The 18,034-nt window shown below is 26.3% G+C and overlaps 3 protein-coding genes, 1 long non-coding RNA gene and 1 other non-coding gene across 6 annotated transcripts; 2 read left to right on the plus strand and 3 right to left on the minus strand.

Annotated features, from left to right (window-relative positions):
- The first annotated feature begins 714 nt into the window (after nucleotides 1-714).
- On the plus strand, nucleotides 715-1,285 carry LOC101251885 (monothiol glutaredoxin-S6-like). Its single transcript, XM_004239957.5, has one exon. The coding sequence runs from the start codon at nucleotides 844-846 to the stop codon at nucleotides 1,153-1,155; it is 312 nt and encodes a 103-aa protein (XP_004240005.1). The 5' UTR covers nucleotides 715-843; the 3' UTR covers nucleotides 1,156-1,285.
- A 1,696-nt stretch (nucleotides 1,286-2,981) lies between these two features.
- LOC138348719 (uncharacterized) lies at nucleotides 2,982-4,480 on the minus strand. The gene is made up of 3 exons (XR_011221428.1): nucleotides 4,301-4,480; nucleotides 4,155-4,195; nucleotides 2,982-3,245 (listed from the first exon to the last, which is right to left on the minus strand). It is a non-coding gene; the product is annotated as an uncharacterized lncRNA (long non-coding RNA).
- Nucleotides 4,481-5,903: 1,423 nt separating this feature from the next.
- On the minus strand, nucleotides 5,904-10,427 carry LOC543989 (systemin). Of its 2 annotated transcripts, none has more exons than NM_001309167.1 (11): nucleotides 10,290-10,427; nucleotides 10,096-10,142; nucleotides 9,056-9,143; nucleotides 8,906-8,946; nucleotides 8,309-8,375; nucleotides 8,108-8,151; nucleotides 7,921-7,984; nucleotides 7,717-7,754; nucleotides 7,026-7,074; nucleotides 6,844-6,881; nucleotides 5,904-6,236 (listed from the first exon to the last, which is right to left on the minus strand). In NM_001309167.1, the coding sequence occupies exons 1-11, from the start codon at nucleotides 10,321-10,323 to the stop codon at nucleotides 6,144-6,146; spliced, it is 603 nt and encodes a 200-aa protein (NP_001296096.1). In that variant the 5' UTR covers nucleotides 10,324-10,427; the 3' UTR covers nucleotides 5,904-6,143. The 2 variants fall into 2 exon arrangements, with proteins under 2 accessions (NP_001296096.1, NP_001296103.1); NM_001309174.1 differs by having other exon boundaries at nucleotides 5,952-6,236; nucleotides 8,906-8,949; nucleotides 10,290-10,400.
- Nucleotides 10,428-14,795: 4,368 nt separating this feature from the next.
- On the minus strand, nucleotides 14,796-16,484 carry LOC101250992 (protein MIZU-KUSSEI 1-like). The gene is made up of 2 exons (XM_069298295.1): nucleotides 15,892-16,484; nucleotides 14,796-15,321 (listed from the first exon to the last, which is right to left on the minus strand). The coding sequence occupies exons 1-2, from the start codon at nucleotides 16,317-16,319 to the stop codon at nucleotides 14,982-14,984; spliced, it is 768 nt and encodes a 255-aa protein (XP_069154396.1). The 5' UTR covers nucleotides 16,320-16,484; the 3' UTR covers nucleotides 14,796-14,981.
- Nucleotides 16,485-17,524: 1,040 nt separating this feature from the next.
- Nucleotides 17,525-17,596, plus strand: TRNAW-CCA (transfer RNA tryptophan (anticodon CCA)). The gene has a single exon. It is a non-coding gene; the product is annotated as a tRNA-Trp (tRNA).
- Nucleotides 17,597-18,034: the final 438 nt, after the last annotated feature.

Here is an 18,034-nt window from a genome sequence, read left to right on the forward strand (position 1 = left end):
CACTTGAATCACATGTATGTATCTCTTTGCTCTAACATCATAATAACACAAACTTACATTAATATACTGTAATAAAAAAAATATATTTATTATTTATAGTAATAATTTTTTTAAGTTGATCATTTTTTTAGTTATTTATAATACAAATTTAATATATATTATAAAAAATAATTTATTATTCACATATAATACGAATTTTAATGATGGATAATACGTTTATAACACATTTTAATACACTTATAATACAATGTGTCAATTTTTTACCAAACAAACATAATATATTTCAAAAAACAATTATAATTCATATATATTACATACATAATTCATTTTTAATACATATTTACAGATTTAACATAGTATTGTTATAACTAATAATAAATAAAAAAATATCGCTAAAATCAATAATTATTTATTAAAATGTACCAATTCATATAATTTTTTCTTAAAACTATGAGATTTATATAATTTACACTAATTTGTATGATCATCTCATCTAAAACAAACACACCTCGATTTACTTTATATTATAGGGTACGATCTACGATATTCCCTTGACATATATGCTCAAGGAATATATAATTTGCATATCCACCGTCTTCTCCTTTTTGCAATCCTTTATTATTTTGTCCTTTTTTCATCAATTTAATATATATATTAAACCTTATATATACCCTTCTACAACTTCATGTTCCTCATAACAAATTTAAAGTCTCAAACTCACTACAAGCTACAAAACTTCTTTTTATTTTTTCACTTAAAACATATTCACACACACTAACTTTCTATATACATATAGCTTATAGTAAAACCATATAAAAAATTTTAATCAAGGTCTAAGTTATCATGGATATGGTGATGAAGTTGGGATCAGAGAGTCCAGTGGTGATTCTTAGCAAGAGCACTTGTTGCATCTCTCACAGCATCGAAACCCTAATTCGAGGTTTTGGAGCAAACCCTATGGTTTACGAGCTCGATAAACTTTCAAATGGGAAGGAAATGGAGAAGGCATTGATTGAATTACTAGGGTGTAAATCAAGTGTGCCAGCAGTGTTTATTGGAGAAGAGTTTGTTGGTGGTTCAAATGAGATTATAAGTCTTAATGTTAGAGGCAAGCTTAAAAAATTGCTTCTAAAGGCTAATGCTATTTGGATATAGAGATCAATTTAATAGCTAACAAAGTAGTCAAGGACGTAACCAGAAATTTTCACTAAGAAAAATTCAATATATATATATATATATATAAAAAGTGAATATACAAATAAGTTAATGAATTATAAAGATCAAAATTTACTAGCTAGCTAACATGTTTAGATTTTGAAACCTTTCATTGTAGCGGTTACAAGTCTCACATTTCCTATTTTGATGTATTAGTACATAATAATAAGGTTCATTTATATATATATATGTTTTATTTTAGTAACTTCTATATTATTATTATTTTTAGACAAAACTTTTATATTATTGTTGCATTACTAATACTTTTTTCTAATATAGATCTTGCAAAAGTTATTCCTCGTTATATGGAAGTGCATTATTCAACATGTTCTTATTTTCTTTTATATATTGCGGGGAAGAGGTTGAGTTTTCTAATTAGGTTTATAAAATAGAATACATAAATAATGAAAGTGCTGGAGTAAATGTTTGTTAAATAAAAATTAAAATACACTTATATTTTTTTAATTATATTTTTAATACGTCTTTCTTTTAAAATAGATATCGATGAGATACAAACCTATGAACCGAGAAAAAGAGGGAGAGAGTGCAATTTGCAGACGAAAAATAAGAATAATGGTATGGTTGAGACGCTAGGATTTGACCTTACTCTTTCTATTTAGATAAATTACTTATATTCAGCGAGCATCACAATAAGTATGCTATTATCATTTAGTAATCACAATAAATATGCTATTATCATTTAAAATTGATATTAATTTATTTCTGGCTCAAAATTGATATTAATTTATTTAAAAACAGGAATGACAGTTTTGACTCCTTCAAAGAGCAAATGCATTATTGATTTCTTTTATTTTTTTGGTCAAACACTACTATTGTACTCACTTCATACTAGTCTCTTCCTTTAAATATTTATTTCTAATTTTTGTGGTGTGGTTGTGTAATCTTTAAAGAAAAAATAATCAAGAGGTGATTTATTTAATATATCTTTTATTAATTTTTTTTAAAATTTTGATCAATTATATGCTTCTTAATTTTCCACAATAATTTAATGTTAAGGATCAAGTTTTTTTTTTTTAAAAAAAATATAATTCTGGGTAGCTCGGCTAAGTTAGAATATAGTGGTATATATCCATTGAAACTAAAAATAAGTAAAAAAACTTGACTTTATTTAAGTGGATTTTTTTTTAATTTTGTGTCTGATATCTATATTAGAGTCTCATTAAATTTGGATTTGTGTTGGAGAGGAGAATAAAGCACTTCCTAACAAAGACGACTTCATAACCAAAAGAGCTCGAACTCGAAACCTCTAGATTATAATGATGTAACCAACACTTGAAAAATAATAATCTAAAATAGTTGGGGTTTAAAAAAAAACAAAATCAGGTACTTAATTTCTCACTTGATCATATATATTGATTCATCTTATTTGTTAGATAAAAGCTTCCAAAATTAGAAAAATCTTTTGAAATTTGTAATCTTAAAAAATAAGACAGAAAAAAAAATAAAAGTAAAATTATGAATATAAAAATTATGATAAAATCCCTTACTCAGGCTGCCTTCGAAATGAGGAACATATTTATATCATACACTATGAATATAGTGAGAAAAAATATATTTTGCATCGAATATAGTGAGAAAAAATATATTTTGCATTCTATAGGTCTAGAATTATCAAAATGGAAAATTGTTCTACCTTTGGGGCGATTTGAATTATTGATTTACATAAAGACTTACGATGAAACCTAAAAATCGATTATTATTCCAATTTAATCGAGTACCTCTACTGAGTAGAGTTCAATAGAAAATTAAAAAGTTGTAACCTGAACCTTTAATTTATTAATTGATAGTAGAGGTGTTTCACCACTAAAATAAACTTTACTCGTCAAATTACATTTAAAAAACCATAAAAATTGAAATATTTTCAAAATCTACAAATTTAATTATTATTTTTACAGCTAAGAAATATTATTTCCAGTCTGAAAACGAGGAGGTTTACGTTTTCCTGGACGTGTTGAACGTCTTGCTATTGTTGACATTATAAAAGCTCCTTTTTCTTCTTCATTTATTCCCTGTAATTAATTTGAAATAATTAAAATTATTCTTTACTGATAAATACGAAAAAATAAACACAAAAAGTATCTCCTTGAATGATCCAAAATGAAAATAAAACTGATAGAACAGAAGTCATAATTTAAGAAAATACCCCTATGTTTTATCAAATATCATAATTATATTTTAAAGGAGATAAAACTATATAATAAAATATTCTTAATTATCATATATTATTATTATAATTATAGTATTAAAATGTTATGTATTTTATTACTAATTAAGAGTTTTCTATCATAAATTAAAAATACTACACTTAAATACAATATACATGTATTTTTGTTACTATATATACTAAAATAGAAAGAGAGGTAAGCAAGATGTTGCTATATATCTCAGATACATATGAATAACACTAAATACGCAAATTATATATCTAGGTGTGATTCGATATCTGGGTATATAGGAGAGCAGCTACGAGATGAGAGAGAAGCTGACAGGTGAGTGAGATTTGTTATGCATCTAATTAAGATAAATGTGAATCCACCGAATGCAATTATCTAGAACAATTTCGATTTCGTATATTCTGAGATATGAATATTTCATATTTGATCGCACCAAAATCTGATAAAATATATAATATTACAAATTAAAATATATCTAAGTACTTAATTCCTAAATCACTAAAAATTTCTGAAATTAATTGTCAATACTAAAAATTTTAATCTTAATACCTTCTTATATGCTAATTCATTATTAACTTTCAATATAAATATATTTTCCACTCACAAGCAAAAAGATTGAAGTAGAAGTAAATAAAGTGTTAAGGAATTCAATGAAAGGAGAAAAACAAAACAAAATATTAAATACTACAAAGATTTCAATTGCTAATATTGAAAAAAAAATTAACAAGAAAAAATTAAAATTACCTTCTCATTTTCAATGTTTAAATTTTCATTCCCATCATTTCCTGGAAATAATATCATGATCAAAGTTTTACAAAAATAAACTCCTTTAAGATAAAAGATTTTCTATTTCTTTACTAAAGATTAAAAAAGAAGAAGAAAATAAATACCTTTACCAAATGAAATAAGGAATTTAATTAGATCTAGAAATTTGTTCTTGATATCTTGGATAAATAAAGCAGTTGCCATAGATTTTTTTGATTTTATTTGATTTGAATGGATAATATCAGTTATGAGCTTTATATATACACATCAATTATTTACCCTAAAGTTTTAATTAATATTGTAATATCAATAAGATATTTTTTTTTTCACAATAATAGATCTAAAGTTTGATTCTCATAGAAGATCACGACAAATATTAATGATGACAAAAGCACGAAAATAAAATAATTTCAGCTTTTGACAATTTTTATTTTACTTTTTTGCACGGTTATTCATTTTTTTTAATTCAAGTTTTGATTATTTGCTACTTGACTACCACTACTTGTTGTCTCTTCGAAATTTGTTTGATCTATATTTATTAAAATTGTTTTAGATAAGTGATTTTTTATTTTTATTTTTTACACGTAATATATTAAAGATCATTAAATTAAAAAATATTTTATTAATATATTTTTAATTTTAATGAAATAATATTTTTGACTATTTAATATTTTTATCAAGTTAAAATAAAACAAACAAATAAAATTAAAGAAAGTGTGTTTTTTATTAAATTTCTCTTTTATGAAAAAGGGCCAAAAATATTGGGGTTGTTGAGTTAATGTTTAGCCTTTAGCGATATCTATATATACATAATGATAATATATATATTTATTTATTTATTTAATTTTTTGGTTGATTCTAAACATACTATAATTTAAATACAAAATTCAAAAATTAAAATAATGTAAATTTGTTATCTAAAACACTTAAATCTCCCTAATAAATAAAGGGAAAAGGGTCTTATATACCCTTTAACTTTGTCATTTAGAGCTGATATACCCCTCGTTATAAAAGTGGCTCATATATGTCCTTACCGTTATATAAACGACTCACACATACCCCTACCGTTACAAAATGGCTCACATATACCCTTCATTTAACGGAAATTAAAAAATTAATTTTAAATTTATATTTGTTACTTCTAATTTTTAAAAAAAAATTATTTAGTGGTATATATGATTCTTTTATCAAAGTTCAAGGTATATTTTAATTTTTTTCATACATAAATTATTTTTTGACTTCTTTTATTATAATTATTTGAGTTTCTTATTCTTATTTTGTTTTTTCTTTCATTCCTTAGTTTAAAGAAAAAAATTTAAACTATTTTTTTGTGTGTATTGTAATTTAATTTCGTATTCGAAGAAAAAATTTGGTCATCTATAATAAGTTTTACAAGAATATTAGTGAAACATAAATAAATTTGATTATCAAAATAATAATTATAAATTAGTCATTAAAACAAAAAAGAATCAAAAAAATATGTTTGACAAGGATTAAATTTACTCATATGGGATTATATTTTTTAGAAAAAAATAATAAAAATTTAGATTAAAATTATTATTTTTTTCATTTCCGTTAGAGGAAAAGGGTATATGTGAGCCATTTGTTTACAAGTAGGGGTATGTATGAGCCACTTTTATAACGAGGGGTATATCAACTCTAAATGACAAAGTTGAGGGGTATAGCAGACCATTTTCCCATAAATAAAAGGAAAGAAAGTAATTATCATTAGATATTTATTTATTTTTTATTTATATTATATAAATAAGCCAAAAGAAAGGAAGCAATACAAGTACATAACAATCTAAAGAAAGCTTCTCAAAGTACAATAACCAAATTACACTTTGAAAATACAAAGAAAGACAAATATTTATTTGAAGTTACTTTTCTAACGGGAGACAAATTCAGAATTTTTACTTTATCGTTCTGAATTATAATTTTTTATTTATTAATTTTTTTTGGATGTTTCTAGAGTTTATTATTGTCTGTTTGCATTTTGGGAGGATCACGCTTTGATGGAGGTTTTGATTGAACAGCAAGATCTTCTCGTACTATAATTTTCTGTATTTGAAAGAAAAAAGAAATTAATATCCTTTTATAATAAAAAATATAGAAAAAAAATATAAAAAAGTTTGAGATTTGAATTGTATGCTCCTTGTAGTGTCCAAAAAATAGTAGCATCATGCTATAAATAAAATAAAAGACCCTTATTAGTTATTATAACTAAACAAATGAAATGCAATCAAAAATCAAAATAAAAGATATATACAGTGGTGAAGTCAGAATTTTTACTAAGAGATTTGATATGTGAGGAAGTAAACATACGAATAAATAGAAGAGGATTCAATATTGTCTATTGCATATACGTAAAAATAAAATAATAAGCGATAGTTTCAGCGTATTTCTCACACTTTCAAAAGATTTTTTTAATCATTTAAAATGTGGTTCTAGTTGGCTTTGTACCGAGGTTACGAGGGCAGACACATTTTCAATAGTTTAGATATGAAATTAAAAAAAGAATTGTTTAAATATATTTTTATCGTAAACTCAATATAATTTTAATCGTATATAGATAGCAAGACTTTCTATCGAAGAAAGTTCGAATGAATCCAAAAAAAAAAAATACAAACATAATGTATAGAAAAATTGGAAGAAGAAATTTAGTTACCTCACATACCACCTTTGTTATTTCTAGTGCACCCTCCCCTGGATGATAATATCATGATTATAGTTATACATAAGTATTATTTTTTTTTAAAGATGGTTAAAAAAAATAGTTTCATATATACCAAAGGAAATAAAAAAATTGTAAGAAAAAAATACTTATAAAAAATATAAATAGATTGATACCTTCCATCTTGATGATATCTTGTGATGGAGTCTCTTTGTCATCTCCTTCCTGTAATTTTGAAGAAAAAAACTATTAATATCTTTCAATTAATAAATAATATCTTCTTTGTCCAATTTTATTGATTATGTTTAATTTCAAACCCTACCTTCACTCATAAATTACACAAGATATATTATTGTTATGGTACATAAGTTATGTTAGACACAAATTTTGTCAGTAATTAGGGTCCCTCATTTTGAAAGATTACTAGCTAGACGATCATTAGGTTTAAAGTTGTATACTATTGTTATGATACCGATAGATTCACCATTAAAACGTTATTATCGCGCATTATGTTGAGATGTGTGCTAAGCGCTCCTATACTTCACGAGAAGAAAGAAGGATGTTGCATCTGACATAATACAACAAATTGACGGGGCTCTTGATATTGCTTTCACGTCACAAAATTAATATTTTATTTTCAGCGTGACTTCTTTATTATCGTATTTTCTGATAGATTTTGCTCAAACTAAAGGTCTATTTGGAAATAGTCTTAGTAACTTTACAAGATAAAAATAAAGATCATGGACACTCCACCCTGTTTAAATTCCTATAAATATATTAATTGTTTTTTTATTATTAGCATAGCCAATTATCATATAACTAATGTGATTTTATGTAATAAAGAGAGAGAAAAATATAAGTAGTTACCTCATGTTCCACCTTTGGTTTTTCTTGTGCATCATCTCCTGGAGAATATATAAGGTCAATGATTTGAGTCACCCAAAAATAATATTTTATTTAAGATGATTTTTTTAAAAAAAAAAAGGTTTCATACTAAATTTAGTTAAATAAAAATAATATGAAAAATAAGAAGAAAATAAAATCTTAGGCATATGAAGATATGATATATACCTTTGTTGTTGATATCTTGGGATGGAGTCTCTTTTTCAACTATTTTCTCTTTTTCATATTCTTCCTGTAATTTTGAAGAAAATAAAGCAATATATATGTGATAAATATAATTTGTGAATATGAAATAAATAGACAGTAAAATATACAAAAATAATAAATAAAAAGTCAAAGAAGAAATTAAAGTTACCTCCTCATACTCAACCTTTAGTTTTTCTTGTGCATCATCATCTCCTGGAGAATAATATATCAAGATTAAAGTTACCAAAAATAATATTAACTTCTTGAAAATGATTCACATTTTTTGAAAAAAAATAAAAAAATCCCTTACTAAAAAATCTGAAAAATAAAAATAAAATTAAATATTTAGACACATATAAATAGATTATACCTTCAATCTTGATGATATATTGGGATATAGTCTCCTTTTCAACAATTTTCTCCTTTACATATCCTCCCTGTAATATCCTTTAATAATAAATAATATTTCCTCTGTCTAATTTTATTTATTACGTTTAACTGAACATAAAATTTTAAAAAAATAGATGACTTATGTACGAGCAAAATTGTATATAAAAGTTTAACTGATCATAAAATTTTAAAAAAATAGATGAATTATGTATGAACAAAATTGTATGCAAACGTTAACTGAACATAATTTTTTTTTAAAAAAATAGATGACTTATGTATGAACAAAATTGTATGCAATCGTTTAACTGAACATAAAATTTTAAAAGAAATAGATGAATTATGTATAAACAAAATTGTATGCAAACGTTTAACTGAACATAAAATTTTTGAAAAATAAATGACTTATGAATAAACAAAATTGCATGCAAAGTATCAAACCATCATTTTAAATGAGTAGTGGAGGGAGTGGGGTGATAATATGGTAACCTTAGTTTGATTTCAAACGAATTAAAATAAATTGAATCAATGAATAAGTCATTATTTATAAATTAGTAAATAAATTGAAATATATAGTTACCTCCTCATGTTCCATCTTTGGTATTTCTTGTGTATCATCTCCTGCTGGATAATATTATAATTAAAGTTAAAAAAAAACATAATAATAATTTCTTTTAGATGATTAAAATAAGAAGATGAGAAAAAAAAAAGATTGAAAAAAATTAAATACTTAAAACATATGAAGAGATGGTATCTTTGTTGTTGATATCTTGGGATGGAGTCTCTTTTTCAATTATTTTTTCCTTTTCATCTCCTCCCTGTAAATTTTGATGGAAAAAAAATTCAATATTCTTCAATTATAAATAATATTTCTTCATTTTAATAGTATTTAATTAAACATAAAAAAAAATTTAAAAAAAATATCCGAGTAAATTGTATACAAGTATAAAGAACATTATTCTACATGAGTCGTAAATAAGGGTGATAAATGAGTTGATTAAATCATTTCACGTGAGTAAAAAAATTAAATCAATTAACGAGTCATTATTTAATTATAACGGTAAATAAGTTGAATCAAGAAGAGCTAATATATTGATAGCTCCTTATACCTATTGTCATTCAATTTTATTTGAACATTTGATTACGGTTTGTTATAATTAAACATATAGTTTCAAATGTCAATTATACAGAAAAGTTAACCATTTGAAATATTTCACATTTTCTAACTATACACATTAGTGTTAATGAATCGTAAAATCTCCATATCTCCAATATGTTTTAATTGAGCCTGATGTATATAATCAAATGAGATGACATATTTTGTATAGTTAACTTAACTAACTAGTAAACGTTTGAGAGCAAATACAATTTTTGTAAAAAAAAAAATGAATCGAAAATGTCTAACAGAAATAATTTATCATGTTTAAAAAAGTATAATTAAAGCAAATCATAATCTAAATATCTAAATAATGAGTTGGAGTTTTCTACGATAAAATATTATGTTATTATTTTATTTGCTTTACAAAACATAATTATTGTTATCTGCAAAGAAACACATGAAATATACTTGTTCCTTAAGCGAATTTGGGAGTCAGTATTCTAACATTTACTAACAATGTTATTAATGTATTAAATCTAACATAAATAACATGGCGATTCAGACACATTATTAATTAGAAAATGAGACCATTTGAACATTATAATATAAAAAAATTTACAAAAATAATATATAAAGAAGTTGAAAAAAGAAAAAGGAGAAACTAAAGTTACCTTCTCATGGTGAAGTTTCACCTTTGGTTCTTCTTGCATGTCATCTCCTGGAGGATAATACCATGATTAAAAATTAATATATTTTTTTTCTTTAATATGATTTTTGTTAAACTCTCACTTGTTGATTTTAATATAAAATTTTAGTTACAAAATATATAAATAAATATATACTTAGGCATATAAAGAAATGATACCTTTGTTTTTGATATCATATGAAGGAGTTCCCATGGTTTTCTTAGTTTATTTCAACTCTTCATGAGCTGAGCTTTATATACTCATCACTAAGGGTGTTCATGGAAAATCGAGTTAAACCAAATATCAAATTTAATTTTAAAAAGTTGACATTCTTTTTGTTTTTTTGATTTATTATTTCACGTGAAATATATATTCACATTAAAATTTAACTAATCTGAATTTACATGTAAATCCTATTTGGGAGAGTTTCTTATACTTACACGACATATTACTTAAGTTACATATATTAGTTTAATAAAAATTAATGTATATTATATTGGAATTATAAAGTTTGAGAGTAAATTCGAACTTTCTTCTTTAATTATTGTTTGTCACAATTTCTATTTTTATAATTAAGTTATAAGAACTTTGACTAATATTTTAAGATGCATTTTTTCTTTATATTATATGTAAAAAATTGTAATCTATAGTACTTTTCATATAGTTTTTGGATATCTAATTCTTTTGTTTAAAATATGAGTTAATGTAATTTAATTTAACTTTAAAAATTAGTCAAATTAATTTTTAAAAAATGTATGGCAAATAAAAGTGGACGAATGAAGTAATCATTTGAATCATATTAATACTAAATCAGGCATAATCACAATTTTGGTCGTTGCATTATTTTAAGGTTGTGGGTGCTCTGTAAAAAATATGTGTTAACAATAAGATTCGACCTTGGTACAGCAATACTAAAAAAGTTTTAAGTATCCATCCTAGAATCATTGGATCAACTATATGATTTATTCATTGGGCGCTCTATGTTAATTTTATACAAATATCTATCGATTTCTACATAGATATATATATTTTGTAACAAAGTTAATGGGTGCTCGAGCACCCGGCGGACACCATGTGGGTTCGCCCCTGGATATATGATTAAATATATTTATGGAAAAATGAACTGATATATTTTTCAATTTTGTTGTTTAGATTTGATATACTCCTTATTATAAAAGAGATTTATATTTACCTTTATCATTATAAAAATAACTCACATGTACTATATTTATTATAAAAATGGCTCACATATAACTTCTTATCTAACATTTGAAGTAAAAAATTAATTTTAATTTTTTTATTTTTAATGTTAAATAAATTCCTTATGAATTTTTTTTTTACTTCTTTAAGTTGATTATCATTATTGAGTCTTTTGTTCTTATTTTATTTTCTCTTTCATTGCTTTTTGTTACTCCTTCTCAGGAGGTCTTATCCGTTTTGCTTTCTTAGTGACTCAAACTCGCAATATTCTTTAATGTAAATATATGAGAAATAAGAAAAAAAGAATATGAATAGAAAAAAGAGAAATAAAAAAGTAACCAAAAATTTTAACCTATTCTTTCTGGCTATATTGTTATTTATTTTTTGCATCTTTAAAAAGGTTTTTTTAAAAATAGGGCATACATGAAAATTTTTACAAGAAAATTAGTGATAAATGATTTGACCATCAAAATAATAAATTTAAATTAACATTAAAATCAAAGAAGCTCAAAAGAATACACGTGAGAAGGATGAGAAAAATGATATATATAAGTTATTTGTATGACACTTAAGTTATATATTCCACTTTTGTGACGAAAAATATATCAATTCAAAAATAAGAAAATTACGAATATATCTGACCCTTTTCCTATTTTTGTTCCTATCGCGTAGAAATTTGTTTTGCTGGTGAAATTGTATATCAATTTTAATGGGTCCAACTTCAATGTGGAAAGTCGATGTGTATATCATAATCAAATTTTGACTATATTTTACTTTACTCTCTAACTTTTATGAGTTGGAAATAATATCCTTTCCACGTTTAAAATGAGACGATCTTAATGCAATTTTTTAAGAAAAAATTTGTATAAAAATGAAAGATGGAAAACACTTTTTGAACAACCCATTGTAATAAAAAAAGTTTATATCTTGAAATCAATTCATCAAGTGGATGATAAAATTTATGGATATTATGCACTTGTTGTACAACTATCCTTTAGAGGAAGAGCCAAATAGAGGAGGAATCCGTTTAGAAAATGTTGAAGAAGAAAGAAGCTGATGAATGACATGTCAAAGAATCATGTCCAACAAAATTGATTGACGTGTCTATAGGGAAATGTTGAAGATGAAGGAAGCTGGTGATTGGAACATGTTCGAGGAACAAATCCAACAAAATTGACTGACGTGCTTACAACGTTGTTGTAGAGTTAGAGTCACACAAGGATTAAACTGTCAATCAGTTTCGTTAGACTTGTTCCTTTGACATGTTCTAATCATCAGCTTCCTTCTAAATGAAGATTTGAGCCAGTGTTTTAAAAGGCGGGAGCGTGAGGCGAGACGTTTTATACAGTACAGGGCGAGGCATAAGCCCTGAGACATGGGGCGTAAGTCCGGTGGATCTATGAGGCGTAGTTTTATGTATATTCAATTTTATAGTTTTATTACTAATAGAATAAGCAAAAGTAAATATTTCAATGATTTATGATTTTAATTTGAGATAAGTATTAATAATCAATAATGAAGAAAAAAAAAATTATGATTACTATTTGAGAAATATCATACACCAATAGTAAAAATATGATTTAAAGCAAAATAAGTTTTGAAAAATAAAGTAAAAACGTTCGATGTACATTTTTACGTCCAGGACTTATGTTTTTATTCTCGAGGCTTAAACCTCAAACTTTAGGACTTACACTTTATGGATCTACGTCTTTTATTTACGCCTCAGAGCGTTTTTTGTAAGCTCCGCTGCAAGACTCGCCCAAAAAACGTATTTTAAACCACTGATTTGATTGTTAAAGAATTTAAGATTTTGCTCATATTTTATGAAAAATACTTATAAATCGAATCATATTAGAGTTTGACAGAAATTACTTGATACTACCATCATTGAGGAAACAATAGATCTAAATTGGTTAAAGGATAAAAAATTTCAAATAATTAACCTAAAAACCAAAAAGGTTATTAATACTTGTAATTATTTTATTTGAAACCTAATTATATAAATATTTTTATCAAATCAATGGATGAAACTAATTTAATTCTTAAAGGAAATTTTAGTTTGTTATAAACGTTATTCTTTTATCTTAATTTATGTAATATATATTTAATTCTCTTTTTAATCTGTCTCATTAAGAATATTATATTTCTATTTAATTTTAAAATTTCTAATAAAATCATATTATATCATGAAAAAATTTCTATATCAAATCATATTATATTGATACACAAAAAATACACCTTTTTACTCTCTATCAAGATAAGATGGTAAAGTAAGAGAGGATTTTGACAGTTCGTAAAAAAGAATTATTTTTGAGTCAGAAAACTTGTAATAATGCAAAAAAAGAAGCAATTAATTAGGACCACACAACTTTTTTTGGGTGAAATTAGGACCACATAACTTTTCTTTATGTACAATTATGACCACATAACTTTTTTTTGGTACAATTAGGACCACACAAAAATTGCATATCTTACGTGTGATGATAACTATTTACATTATTGCACGGAATTAATTCCTTATATGCTAATTAATTTCATCAACGAGTACTTTTTCATCGATGATTCATATATCCACCATGTGACAAATGCGTTTTCTAAAAAAAGGAGGATTGTTCAAATTTTAAAAATTAAAGAGATCATATATCTCACTATATCGAGATAAGAATTAATTTTAACCATTGATTAACACCTTACTTTTTGAATATTTAGAATATGAAAAATTTAATTTAGGGGTTTCATAACGGATAAGATTAGTCCTACTATGATATTATGTAAAATTAGGAGTTGCATTTAACTCACAACCAAAAAGCTAGTTCTAAGAGAGACTTGTCCAAACTTCTTACTTTAACCATCGTAATTAGTAAGAAGAAGCAAAAGCTTTCAGTGAACCTTCAAGCCTTTCGTAATTAGTAAGAAGAAGCAAAAGCTTTCAGTGAACCTTCAAGCCAAAGGTACCTTCACTTTCACCTACCTTTGCTAAGAGAAGAGAGAGAGAAAGGAAAGAAAGATGGCAGAAAGAAATCCTTTCAATCGCGCCAAATTGAACACAAAACTAATTTCGGCCAGATTTTAATCAATATTTTGGTCTTTGCTTAACTCCTTGTTCCATAAATCGGTCGCTGGTAGATCTGATCCAAACAGATTTTGTTGAATGAATTGACTTCGGTTTTGATTTCCTGAAATATGATTGGATCGAAGCAATAGAACTAATAATAGAATAAAGAGAGACAAAAACAAATATTTGAGAACTCGAGAAAAGATAAGGGAAGAAGACCTGACTCGGCTTTCTTTCCGAGCCATCAATAATTGTCGGCTTTCAATTGGTTCGATATATATATATATATATATATATACACATAAGATTTTAACTTTTATTAAAAAGAGTTTAATTTTCCTAACCCCTACACCTAGGACCCTGATAATGGTGCACAGATCTTCTTGAAATGCTAGATTCGCCTCTGATTATAAGCAAACATACATCTCTGTTCCGTCCACTGCCCCAAATGACTTGATTGTATAAAAAATTACACAAACAATATGTATATATAAGTTAAACTCTACATTAAATTTCCCTCCCTAATAATATATTAGAGGGATCCATCCAACTAATTAGTAATAATAATACCAATAAAAAGACCCAAATATCATTGTATAATTTTATGATTAATCAATTATATTCTTACAAAGAAAATACTCAATTCAGGTCCATCATTTGCATCTGGGCTCAACATATATAGGGTTTCAGCATCCTTTGATTTAACCACACGTTCAAAATGTGCCCTCATGTATGTCATCTCACCGTCCGGCCCTTCCACGTCAGATTTTCCGGGCAAAACTCCGGCGCCCATCGACACCGGCTTAAGAATCTCCATCACACTAAGATCTTCTTCTGTGGCTTCTCTTTTAACACCATAACCATTTTTTTTACCATTACAATACATGGTCCATAATGGTTCTTCAAGAAGATTTATCTTCTCCCTTTTATCCCTTTTCTCACATTCTAATGCAATCCTTACCTAATCAATAATAGAAGTCGTGACTCAATCAGTGAAGGAATCAGCATTTTTATTAAAATCAAACATATAAATAAGTAAACACACGAAACAATTTGAGTCAAATATAACAAAAATGTAGTGTTATAAGTAGGGTTTAAGGAGGACGTGGATAAAAGAGGTTATTTCGGATTAACCAAACATATAGTATGTCAATATATATATAAGACATCTTTTTATCATAATTTATGTAATATGTAATACTATTACTCTTTCAAAAGTCAAACATTCTTTTTCTCTTTTAAAAATACTTCCTAAACATTTTTAATTAATTAACAATATTTTTGCTAACGTATGGGTAGTACTTTACGTCTTGTTTTCAAATATATAATTTTTTTTTCCAAAATTTAGAGCTAAAATTTTAAGGAATATGAAAATGTTTCCAAACAAATGGAAAACACTATATATAACGTTTCTTTAATTACCCTAAAACATATACATTCAAATGAAAAATATTTCGATATTTGGTTTTCGAACCGTTTCACATAAATTGAGACAGAGAAAACGATATTAAAGAGAATAAAAAGACCTTACCATGCCTAGATTCATTTCCTTTTGCAAAACATTTGTTTGCAAAGCAAGTTCAACAACAACGGTAGGAAAATTCCTAGGGTTTTCTTGAATGGAAAGACTAACACGTCCTTTTCGATATCCGAACAACGTTCCGGTGATTCTTGAACCGGCTATTATCCGGCTGTTACTATCCGGTAAGCGACCACCGGGTAGGGAAGGGAGTCTGCATGCCGGTGTTATAATCGGGAACGATCGAAAAACATTACGAAAAACTCGAAAAACCCTAGTCCGGTTTTTTTTCTTGGTTGAGTTAACCGGTTCAAGAAGGGATGATGGCGGAGTTGTTGTTGTTGTTGGAGCCGGTATTGAAGAAGAAGACGATGATGATACGCTCGTTCTTGGTGTTGATGATGGTTGTGGTTGTGGTGGTTCGGCCTGATCCATTGCTAGTATCCGTTTATAGGGTAACCAGCAATGGATGAGGAAAAATTACTCGGAAAAAAAAAGGAGGAAGAATACACAAAAAAATTAAGGATGTTGAATTTGCATGCAAATGCATGCAAATGAAGATGGAGATAGAAGGAGGGTGGGGCGGGGTGGGGGGTAGGTAGTTGATTAATTGTATTTTGGTTTCTTGGTGTAGGTGTGTTTGGAAAATGATATTATTTTGTTTAATTTTCTTTGGTTGGAATTTGGTACCATAGATTTCGGAACCTGAATTTGTGGAACTAATTAAATAATAATATAATTACCTACTTAATTATTTAAAAAAATTTATATTAAAAAAAAGGAGACATTTTATGATAATCGAATCAACTAAGTTTGTAACTCTTTATAAATTTATTTTTAAGTTGATCGTATGAAATCTCTTCAATACAAGATATTTATTTGTGTACATAAAAAATATATTTGAAATCATCTTTGATCATTTAAATTTATTCAAATAGTAAAGAACTACATTCTTTATTAAAGACCAATATGCATATAATTGATGTAAGTTCTACAGAGTGATATAGTTATATAATATTTGTATGAGTAGAGTGGTATCTAGTCAAGAACACTCATATTTGGGAGGTGGAGTTCGAACATGCGAAGGAAGTGTACAAGGATGCACGGGCAAGTTAGAAGGTATGAGAGCTTAGTTGTAACATGAGTTAGGAGAGGCAGTGATAGGCCGAAAAGATTGAGAAAAGGTGATAGATAAGACTTGACACGACTTCAATTTATTGAGAATGTGACTCTAGATAAAAATATACGCATATCGAGAATTAAGATAGAAGGTCAATATATAATCAAGTGTTTATTCTGATTTATGTGGGAGGTAGGGGTTTTCTTGCATTTTTGATCCTATAACATTCCTTTCCTTCAAGACACAAATTTTCTGCCCTACGATGATAAAAGTAAAGTCTATGTTACGTCCTATGACTTCTTCAAATCCCGCTTGTGAGTTTACACCATAAGTTGTCCTGATAGAGAGTCCGGAAAAATAGAATTTTTAATTCCTTGGATACAACTGGAATTCTTAATATAGTATATCATGGGAAGTTGAATTTGTGTAATATTTTTCTTAGAAAAAAATTTATTAAAAGATCAATAGTACACTTATTTTATTTTATATGTAAAATTTATTACATAAATGTCACATCTTAGGATCCGTGGCGCAATGGTAGCGCGTCTGACTCCAGATCAGAAGGTTGCGTGTTCGATTCACGTCGGGTTCAATTCCCCCGATTCAATAATTGGATCCATTTTTGTAGTGTTTTTTTCTCAATTTTCCAAATTCATTTTTTGCTACTTTCTCTCTGAATAAAATATGTAATTAAAAAAAAAATCTGACAGGTCAATACAACTATGAAGTTGCAATTATGTGAATTTTCTCTTGAAAGCTATTTAAGCTGAGAATTTAGAGTCGTTTGGTATGAAAAATGAGATAAGTAAGGATATTTTATGAGATTATTTTATCTCACATTCTGTATGAGATAATGTTCTCTTCATTTTAATACAAATGGTGAATAATCTCGATAAGTCATATATCATACAACAGGTGTAACGATAACTTTTACCAGGTCGAAACGATTATCGACCACCAAATACCCTATATTCACCCCAACTCACAAGCACAAATCTTCTGCACGAGATATAATTCTAAAGAACTCCAA

The sequence above is a fragment of the Solanum lycopersicum genome, chromosome 5 (genome assembly GCF_036512215.1).
Source record: "Solanum lycopersicum chromosome 5, SLM_r2.1".
In the NCBI taxonomy this organism is placed as follows: Eukaryota; Viridiplantae; Streptophyta; class Magnoliopsida; order Solanales; family Solanaceae; genus Solanum; species Solanum lycopersicum.